The sequence below is a fragment of the Lipophrys pholis genome, assembly GCF_963383615.2.
Source record: "Lipophrys pholis genome assembly, chromosome: 8".
Lineage (NCBI taxonomy): Eukaryota > Metazoa > Chordata > Actinopteri > Blenniiformes > Blenniidae > Lipophrys > Lipophrys pholis.
Window position 1 is genome coordinate 18479422 of NC_137630.1, and position 10473 is coordinate 18489894.

General features: G+C 40.9%; 1 protein-coding gene across 1 annotated transcript; it reads right to left on the reverse strand.

Moving 5' to 3' along the window:
- Positions 1 to 8482: 8482 nt before the first annotated feature.
- On the reverse strand, positions 8483 to 9770 carry sst6.1 (somatostatin family member 6.1). Its single transcript, XM_080469869.1, has 2 exons — positions 9454 to 9770; positions 8483 to 9145 (listed from the first exon to the last, which is right to left on the reverse strand). The coding sequence occupies exons 1-2, from the start codon at positions 9556 to 9558 to the stop codon at positions 8918 to 8920; spliced, it is 333 nt and encodes a 110-aa protein (XP_080325995.1). The 5' UTR covers positions 9559 to 9770; the 3' UTR covers positions 8483 to 8917.
- Positions 9771 to 10473: the final 703 nt, after the last annotated feature.

Genomic DNA, 10473 nt, shown 5'->3' on the forward strand with positions numbered 1-10473 from the left:
TTTCATTTAAAAAAAAACAACATTTAGATCTCCTCAAACTTTTAAATCACTACTTCTTTGGCAGCCAATGCAACTACAAGCCTGTTAAACCAAACCTTAACAAACCTCTCAAGTATGATTTGATTGGATAAAAGCGTATAGGAAGTTCATGTCTCCAGATCTTTTAAGGTTGGGCTTTAGCCAGAGACTCAGAGACTCGTCCTGAAGCCACTCCAGCGTGATCATGGCTGGATGCTTTAATTCACAGCAGACAGATGAACTGTCTTTCCAGGTTTAGGCTTTGTGTTCTGCTACAAGTTTTCTCTCAACCAACTTTATTCTTCTCTCAGTTAGACCAATGTTCTGCCTCTAAAAAGCCTCACCATATTAATGTCCCATTACGACACACTCTTCATCAATCAGATGATATTGACCTGGTGTTTGCCAGACACTGACAAAGTTCAGGTGATTTAGTTTCCGATCAGGGGATTCCTTTAACTCGAGTCCTCGGACTCTTTAAAGCACCAAATGAACGGCCCACGAAGGGGACCATTCTTGTCCGGTGGGATGACTTTGCAAAGTGTAAGAATTACAAAAGAGGCATTGATTGAATATTTTCATTAAAAATAACAGCTGTTCCAGATTTGTTTAGCTGCGATCGCACGCTTTTATGCGAAGCAGCAAGTATAACAGAGGAGTGAGACACATAACTGAAGAGCAGATAGTAAAAGTCTAGAAATGAAGTCAAACATTATTGCGAGCAAAGTAGTAATATTACTATTAATAAAAGAGGGACAAATGTGAAATTCCTCATTATTTTGTCATTTTACTGGTTCTGACGTGCTGGAGCAGTGGGTAGCGTCTGTCTTCTGAGAAAGAAGGTGCGTTTTTCTATGAAATTGACTGTATGAATATGAGTGTGTGTGACTGTCTGTCTCTCTGTGTTTTCCTTTCGATTGAATGGAAATCAGTCCAGCCAGGGTGCAGCCTGTCTTATTCCCGTTGGAAGCTGGGTTTCAGCTCCAACACCCTGCGACTAACCCTGAACTGGATGAAGTGCTGTTGAAGATGGCTAGATGGATGGAAAGACTACTTTGGATTATATATTATATAGTCTAGTCTAGTCTAGTCTAATCTAGAATAGAATAGAATAGAATAGAATAGAATAGAATAGAATAGAAACTAACAGGATTATATTCTATTATATTACAAAAGAAAGGAATGTGCATCAACTGAATTGACAAATAAGAAAGAAACAACAATCTCTGATTGCAGTAGCAGTGGAGTGGCTATAAATCTGAAATTGAACACTACAAAATAACCTTTTGTGTTAATGTTTTAACCTTTGTGCGGTGGGAGTGGGGCACAGGTATTTAATTGTATATAGAGTACGTGCACACGGACATGTTGTCATATGAGTTTGACGTTTATTTCTGACACACGTGAGAAACAAATTAAATCAGTCAAAACAACAGCAAAACAAAATATTGTTATATTGTTATTGCATTAGACTACGTTGTCAGCATGGATACACCATAAATCTTTAGCAATAATTAGATTTTTATATTTTTGAGTCAGAAATGTGTTTTTTTCTTTTCTAACATGTAAATTTCATTTAAAACTTTGACTTTAGAAAAGTAAACAGGAAGCTCTGGCATCCCGATCACTATGTTCTTTAGCTTCAGTTAGGATAACTGTCACCAACATTTCATTGAAACTCTGAATCTCTAGAGGTCAAAGCAAGAAACAAGCTGGTTTGTAAAAGATAAAGAGCCCAGACTTTCGTGTTCAAATGTTGGGAGTAAAAGTAAAAACGGCGAGAAAGCAAAATCTACTAGAGTACAGTAATTAAGTAAAAGTGCTTTTATTACACCCATTCAACACTCAGTACAAAAACTTGATTTGCTACATCTGGCCTCTACAGTTAAAAATAGTGATTTAAATACAATTTAACTTCTTAAAGCAGGCTTTGGCTTTGTTTTTATGGGATAACGTAAAAACAAAGCTAAAGTTGTTTAATCATTGTTCGTCAGGTTTATCCAAATATAAATCCCAATATGCCTGTTTTTATAGGTCTGGCAAGTGTAAAATTGCCCCTACCGGTTAAATCCACAAAAGAGTACCGATGGTCAGCAGAGTAATTTTAGGCTGAATTGCTACAACAATAGTGACACCCCACAGGGTGGTAAATAGGCTGTAGAGCTTAAACGGTGCAGGATAATGTGACCAAACAGGATGTAGCACATGAAATAATAATGTTGTATTAAAGGAGCTTTGTTCACTTGCTTCTCTCTTGCTCAACTTTTTTAAATTACTATATTGTAAAGTGCGTTCAGTTCACAGATGTAAAGATGACGCATGTGTGTAGGTGAAGTCCATAACCAACTATTTACTGATGTGACAAGCAGACTCACAGTCTGATGAGACATTCACAGACAGACTTCTCTCTTTTCCAGTTCGGTGTTGTCACATCTTCTCCTCTCTGTCTATGCACTGGAAGAATATCCCTTTTTCATCTCCAGTATCCTTTTCCCTACCTATCATCTCCTCTGAAGACATGTCCAAATCGTCAGCATCCTCAGACCTGCCACCTGCAGGTCAATCTCCTGTCTTTTGGTCGATGCTGCTGGATATTAAAATGAGACTATTTATTAATATTGTCTATGTGGATCTATTGTATAATGCATTATGAGCACATTTGAAAAGCATTATGATGCATCCATAATGCTTTATAAAGGAGGTTGTGACTGTTCATGATGATATATAAGAAGTTATGACAAGGTTCACAAAGGTTGAGAAGTGTTGTGTGCGGTCTAGTATTTATTACCTTGTCATTTAGGATTTCTTTAAACACCTTCATGGCAGTGTGACAAAAAGAGCCTGAAGACCCGGGTTGTATTTCATTGTATTACTTACAGGTATGAAAATAATGTATACTGCTGTAACTCATAGAGGAAGTCCATAATATAAAAGACATCTTATTGACATGAACAATGCTTATTTTAAACCGAGGTGTCAGCACTTTCTTCATATTATCCATTCTTCTCTGATCATCCTCTTCTAATATCCTCGATCTCCTGCAACCTTGTCTTATTACCTGGAGACCTTTCTCTTCACCCCCCCCCCCCCCTCAACACTTCTAATAATGATCCCTCCTAACACTGTGTCCATTCCATGAACCCTTCCTGTCCTCTCTTCTTGATCCCACATAACTTTTCTTTTCCACCTCCTCCCCCTGCATTCTCAGCGTTTCACCGTCCTCCTTCCAGGAGCTCCTCAACCTGCTTCCTTCTCTTAAATTCACAGACATTAAATAAATAAGAAATGAGGTTGTTTTTAGTCTACTTCAGTAATAATTAACACCCTGACACACTCAACACGATCTGCAGGTCAAACAAACAGCCACACATGCAGTTTCATCAATCAGTGTGCATCTTCATGTAATTTCTTCATACACTGTATGTTTACAGTACTCGCCATCATTTCTGAAATATTATTATTAGCTTTATTTGCAATGAAAAACGTAGCCTGTCGTTGGCACTTTCATGCATTAAAGCATCACCGTCCGCTAAAAGCCTTTAAACCCTGTGTCTTCCTTTCAGGTCAGAGACCTGGGCAGCTTCCCAAAGTAGCGGCACCCACAACGATCAGGGTCACTATAGTGACCGGCAGTGTGCTGCATCCCTTCCTCGAGCAGGGTGACAGCTCATTTTCTGAGCCGCAGCTTCAGCACTGAGAGAGGAGAGGCGCCCCGTAATGATCAGCTTTTAGCGCTGCCACTGGGCGGCTGAATAAGCCATCAGGCATCATTAGGCCCTGCTGGGGAAAACAATCTCCTCATTCCTACTGGTGCTTCCAAACAGGGGAACTCTTTGGGAGAGATACGTCAGAGACACTTCAGTGTGTGTGTGTGTGTGTGTGTGTGCGTGTGTGTGTGTGTGTGTGTGTGTGTGTGTGTGTGTGTGTGTGTGTGTGTGTGTGTGTGTGTGTGTACGTGTGTGTGCGTGTGTTTGTGTGAATGCTTCACTCGTGTGCAGTGGGTGTCATTCAGCAGTCAAAGACGTATTCCTGGTGATGTAATCTCTTTATCATACATCTGAAAAGCCCAATTCAATAAATCTGAAACATCTGCGCGTCAGTTTATGTTAACACCTGCAAGTCTTCACTGTGCTGAATTCTTGGTTTGAAAAAAAAAAAAAAAAAGGGAAGCGGCGAGCGATCAAAAACAGGAAGTCATGAAGTCGCGTAACTTTCTATTGAGGGGAGAACAGCCCCCTCTGAAAGGCACTAATGATCTGCGAGCCGAGTGAGGCAAACCTGGTGCGTACACAAAGAGACTGGCCTATTATTCTTACTGGGCATATCCTGTTTCCAATACAGTCTCTTAGTTTGTTTTTTTTCTGTATTTATTTTACCTCAGGATGCCTCAGCTAGTCAGCCGTACTGCATTTGTTCTGGGCTCTGAATACTTGAATATAAAATCACTCGGCTAAACAAACCGAGCCAGGCTTGACAGAGATGAATAAGGCAGTGAGTCGGCCGATGCTGCCTTAATAAACTACATGTGGATATATCTGCACAGAACTTCCATCCTCACTGTATTTCTTGTTAAATTAATCCATCTACAGTGTTTTATACCTCTGATCCATTTTGGCACGTTAGCTCATTGCATACTTGGCCTACGCAGCACACCCTGTTGAATGGATGGATGTTCATTTACAGCTTGTTTGATGTAAATCATCGTTTCAGTGGTGTCTTTGTGTTTGTTGCACACAGGAGGGCACACCCTTCCTTTCAGGGGGTGATCGCCACTGTTAACCTGCCTGTTCACACCTTCACATGAGGCGTTCAGCCGAGCGCTGAGTGTTAATTTGGCCTGTCTTGGCTGACTGACGGGAGGCGGGGGGGGGGGGGGGGGGGGGGGGCAGGTTAAGGATCCATTTGATGTTAACCGCTTCTAAATTTTCACCGCTGCAGGATGAAAATGAGCTCTGACACGTTGGTGGAATACAAGGACAAAGACAGTGATCACACAGCTGTCGGTGACGCTCACACCGCTAACAGTCAGTGGGGGAAAAAAAAGAAGGGAAAAGCACAATGTGTTTTTCTTCTGAAAAGAAATAGCACATACAGTTCATGTGCAGATTTTCCTCTTTTTCTTTTTTCTTTTTTTTTCTCCAGAAAAAGCATTGTTAGTTAGGAGACACGTCTTCTCACAAAGCACATTGTTTCCCAAGGCTGTGAAGGCCTCATGTGCAGGAGAGCACCGGTAAGCAAACAGCTCATTTTTTTTTAAAGCCAATGCCCATAAAATAATGGCAAATAATGTAATAACTGCCAGTTATGTGGTAGTTTCCTTCAGTGTAATAAAGCTCAAAATGCAGTAACTTGAAAATAATGAAATAAGTTATTACATGATTGAGGAGCATTAAAAATTATTTTAAAATGTGGTTGCCTATAATGTAACAACACATAAATAGGGCTTAATTTCTTTGAAATAAAACTTTTTTTTTGCAGGTTTGTGCAGTTTGTTCATCAAAAGGCAAAGAGTAATTGCACAGTTGTCTTTCAATTGTAAAAAAAAAAATATCTTTTTTACATTATTGGCAAGTTATTACATTATTGACTACATTACATTCAGAATGGCCAATACTATTACATTACTGACCATTATGACGTTAAGAGTTATTACCGCTAACAGGTCCTGTAGCCTATTGCAGTATATTTATTTGTGATTTGCCTAATTGCTCATGAGAAACTAAAAGCAAGTTTATTTGAAAGATATTTTGCTTTTATTGAATACATTTTCAAACTTGTGTCGTTCCTTGTGAGTTGGTAAATACTATCTAGATAGCAGTTACGTAAATCCAGGGCAGTAGAGGTCACCTTTTTTTTATTTTATTTTATGGAGAGATAAAAATAGTCCAAAACTAAATAGCTAGAAACTCATGTCGTGTGTCACGATGAACAACCAGCCAAAATCATTCGATGATGATGATGATGAGAAACCCCAACATCGAGAGTTTCCAAGTCTCCTCCTGCACAGTAACCATGGCAGGTTGTCTTTGAAGTTGTTTTCCCTCCTCTGAAATGCACCAACAATACCAAAGTTTTTGTTATTTCTAAACACATAGGAAGTCACATCTAAATTTGATTTCCACAGTCAGGTCCGAGCACTCCGTTCCCTCCTCCTTCAGATCAAAAGGAAAGCCAATAAAATGCTTGGCTTGCAGGCATCAGCTTTGATGTTCCTCCTCTACGCGCTCATTTGATGCCCCGAGGCATAAAGTCAGAAGTGGACAGCACCTTTACTGACATACAAAAATTCGATTGTGTTCATAAACTCTTGCCCTAAGATACGGATTGGTGTCAGATACAGTTTTTAGGGGGAAAACTGTATCTTCTTTTTAAACATTTACCTTTTATTTATTTTTTCCAAATCAAAATTGATATTATTTAAGCTGAACATCATCAAGTAGTTCTCTTACGAGTTGTGACCCTGAAAATGTGTTATTTGAAAGGGATTTTTCTTTTTCATGGAAAAATCTGTCAGAAAGAAAGAAGCTGTGTGATGAACTGTAATCAAGTAACCCCACAGAAAGCTTTTCTACGCAGCGCTGCTTCAGAGAGAGACAGAGCAGAGTTCCCAGGAGTTGTGAGAACCATGTAATTAAATTGCTTTGAAACACATGCTACTATAACTCATTATCAACTTTGGGGATTTTACATTGCCCAATTCAATAGAAATTATTTTTTTGCATACAATTGAGGAGCGAGAGAAGAAGAAGAAATAGCCGACATGTGATCACTTTCCAGCTCCACCTGGACTTGAATCAAGACCATAGATGTTAACGTGTGTCTCTGCGTCTCAGAAATAGGCATCATTATGAGCCATTTACCACTATTCTTTGAGTTCACTAACCCATTACAGCAGAGTGCATGAAAACTCCTCCACGGATTCGCCTTTTCTCTGATTGCGGTGGATTTCTGTGGAATCTGGAAATACATTAGTGTCCTTTATTTAGGAATTCTCAAATTTTAAAGCAAATCTTTTATTTATTTATTTATTTATTGCCCAGTGCCAAATCCCTGTGTAGAAATGGGGATTAATTCTTACTGGCAGAACATTCATCAGGGATTAGTTGTGTATATCTTCTTCTTATTGACATCAGCACAGGACACCTGTTGTGTCTGAAATTTTCTTATAAAGCTGAAAAAAAGAGACGGCAGTCTTTACGCTATTTGTGTACTTTGTTTTGTGTTACATATTAAGGTGAGTATTTGTTCAAATCTGCAGTGACGGTTTCATCATGAACGCACCAGCTCTGTGAAAATATGAACTTTTAAAAATATTACACTGCGCAGACTTCAGAGGGGTTCATTTGAGTTTTCATTGTTGGAAATCTGCTTCCATTATTCATCATCAAAACACAAAGCTGTGATGATTGCTCATGCTTTCTTTTCTCGACTCTGGCGGAGGAAAACTTTATTTGCCCGAGCTGGCCGCAGCAGCAGGATGCTTCACCTTGCATGTAATTTACTACATGAGATGCATCAGCCCTCTCTAATAGGGATCGTGGGCCTTGGTTGCAGCTATATGATTGCAGCGAGCATCCACTCCACGTTTCCCTCGGTAAATGGCTGAGAAACAAAATCCACATATCCCAAAGGTCGCACATGCCAGGAGGGCTATGAGAGTGTGTGGTAATTGTAGTGTGACTTATGGAGAACTCAGCAGCCGGTGGCCAGATCCAGATCTTGTTTGCTGCAAGAATCATAAAGTCGGGCTGATAGGGTCACAGAGGGAACACTTCATTATCTCCGTATGTAACAGAAGCCTGAGTGCACGCTTTCTCCGCTGAACAGCGAGGTCAGATTAGCAGCGATGAGATTCCGTCTCTCTTTTCTGCATTGCCAGAGAAGTTCTTCATCTTTGCTGTCAAAGGTTGTTGTTTTTTTTCATGGTTACATTGTGCAGCAGTTTTCCCGCTCTCCAGGCTGCTGGTGCACTGTCACTGCTCACGGCCATCGAGCGACAGCACGCGCTGAATACGGGGCAGAGCTCCCGATTTATTTAGTTCCCCGATTCACTGACATGTTTTACAGCTTGTGATAAGTCACTGAAAGAGCTTCCTCAATCTGTGACTAGGAATTAATAAGGACCACAGTTTGGCAGCTATTGAAACATGCTTGTGCATTTCTCGTACAGCATTGGCAGACTCTCACATTCAACTTTGCATTTTTAAAGCATTTGGTATTATATGAATTTGTCCGAATTAAGTTTCTATATATTTTTTGTTGCATAATTCATTTTCTCATGGGCACTTCATCATAAGATTGGTAAAAAATTATTTGATGCATGAAGCCGAATATATTTCTTCTCCTTTTGGTGTTATGCTGACAAAGCAAAAAGACTGGAAATATTACATACACTGATTTATTGGCTTTAAATGAAGCCCATGGGTGAGTCCACTCTGTGCAATTCACGACCGCAGCTCAGTTTCTGGGGGTTAAAAATATATATTTGTGAAGTAAGTGTTTCAAGTCACAAAAGAAAAATACAGCCATAATATTTGCAAGACATGTAACTTTGCATTTATATTGTAGAAGCAGGTGGAAAACATGACTGTCTGTGTTTGTCGAACAATTTACAAAAGCAATTTTCTGTTGTTACCATCTTAAATATTCTATCCATGCTTTATTTTGACCCTGAAAGTAACAGTTACATACATAAATACATATATAGTATACATAAATAGTTTCATAAATAATGAATATTTAAAACAGACACACTGTCTCAGTGAAGTTCATCGATGGCACATGACTGACAGGTGTAGATGATATGTACAGCTGAGGTCCACCACAGTTCATGTAGCTGGGACGGGAGGGGGTAGAGGCATTGGGAGGCAGGCAGAGCCGGGGTGGTTTTGTGGCACTGTTAGCAGGAGGTGAACGTTTTCCAGAAGAAGTTTTTACAGGGGGCTTTGCGGTCACGCTGAGGCAGTGATAGCCTGTTGTACACGGCCCTCTCCTCCAGACGAGACTCCAGCGGCTCCTCCAGATCTACAGGTGCCGCCTCCCCCGGCAGCATGTTGGTGTCCAGGGCTCCGTCCAGCAAGCCGGACACCAGCTTCAGGATCAGCTCCTTACGCTCTTTGCTCAGCTCCTGTCCGATGATCAGAAAGGAGGAGAGCATGTCAGTTTAGAGACTAGAAGAAAGGACATGGGAATTTTCACAAATTACAGTGGAGCTCAATTTTCTTTTCTTAGTTGCAATGGTGTGAATACCAATATCTTCAAATTCAAATCCAATTTCCAAAAACATCAGAATTAATTTTTGAGTGAAAGCTAATTATTCAAATGACTTTCCCACAACACATCAGAAATAAAGAAATAAAGAAATAAATAAAAATACAGCTGGATTTATACAGAAACTTCCAATGAACTGCATATAAACAATGATAAATGCCTCACCCTGTTCAAACGGAAGGGGCTCCTATCCTCCACAGGAAGCACGGCAGCTGCCCTAACGCTGAACAGGATCCCCATGAGAGCTGCTAACACCACCAGGAGCTGCATGCTGTGACAGGTGAGCAGGTGACCGGCCAGAGCTAGTCACAGGAGCAGGAGGCTGGCAAAGACAGACAGCAGTGTGCGAGGAAGAGAGTGAGAGCGAGAGAGAGAGCCTGAGCAGCTCAGCCAGAGATCCAGAGGAGACTGGTGGAGAAAGTGCAGCGCAGTTGGAGGCAGCAGCTCATAAGGTCTGGAAGCCAGAGGTGTTTCTTCTGCTCCTCTACCAAAGTCCCTCACTCTTTTATACGCCTCTCCCCTGGTCTGCCACTGACGTAGAGGGTGGTGGGTGTATGACGGAGGGCGGAGGGTGTATGTGTGCATGTTGTGGGGTGTGTGTGTGAGCGTGAGCATGAAGGAGGAGGGAAGAGACGAGGGGGTCAGGACACAACAAATGGAAGCATTTAAAAGTTAACCTTTTTTCACAGATTGTGAGGTGGATGCGCTCCATCCATTCAGGAAACATCTGCAGCCGTCAACGTCAGCAACCAGATTTTTGACATCAATGCCGTGATAGGTATGAGAGACAATCCTAACGACGCCCTTTAGAAAGACAAATTCATAACTCATCAACCACCTCGATCCAAACCTTGATACTTAGAACAGATTGTCAAATTTCACTCTACGCAGCAATCAAGAAGTCCAAAAGAAATGCAAATTGAGCACGAGCACCTTTCACTATCAACACTGGACAGTGTTTGTTTTACTTCAGGCCACATCTGATTGCTGCCAAAGCGCTTCTGTTTGTCTCCTTGACATCTGATTACAGGTGTCAAATACTACAATTGAACAGTCTGACACTCCCTGAAGCTTGGTGAGGGGTCCTCAGGAAATGCACATCACCAATCTGCTGCAGTAAACACCGTGGCTATAAAAAGCATAAGCAATTGTTCTCTGGGGATGCGGCGCTGTATGTGAGACAGA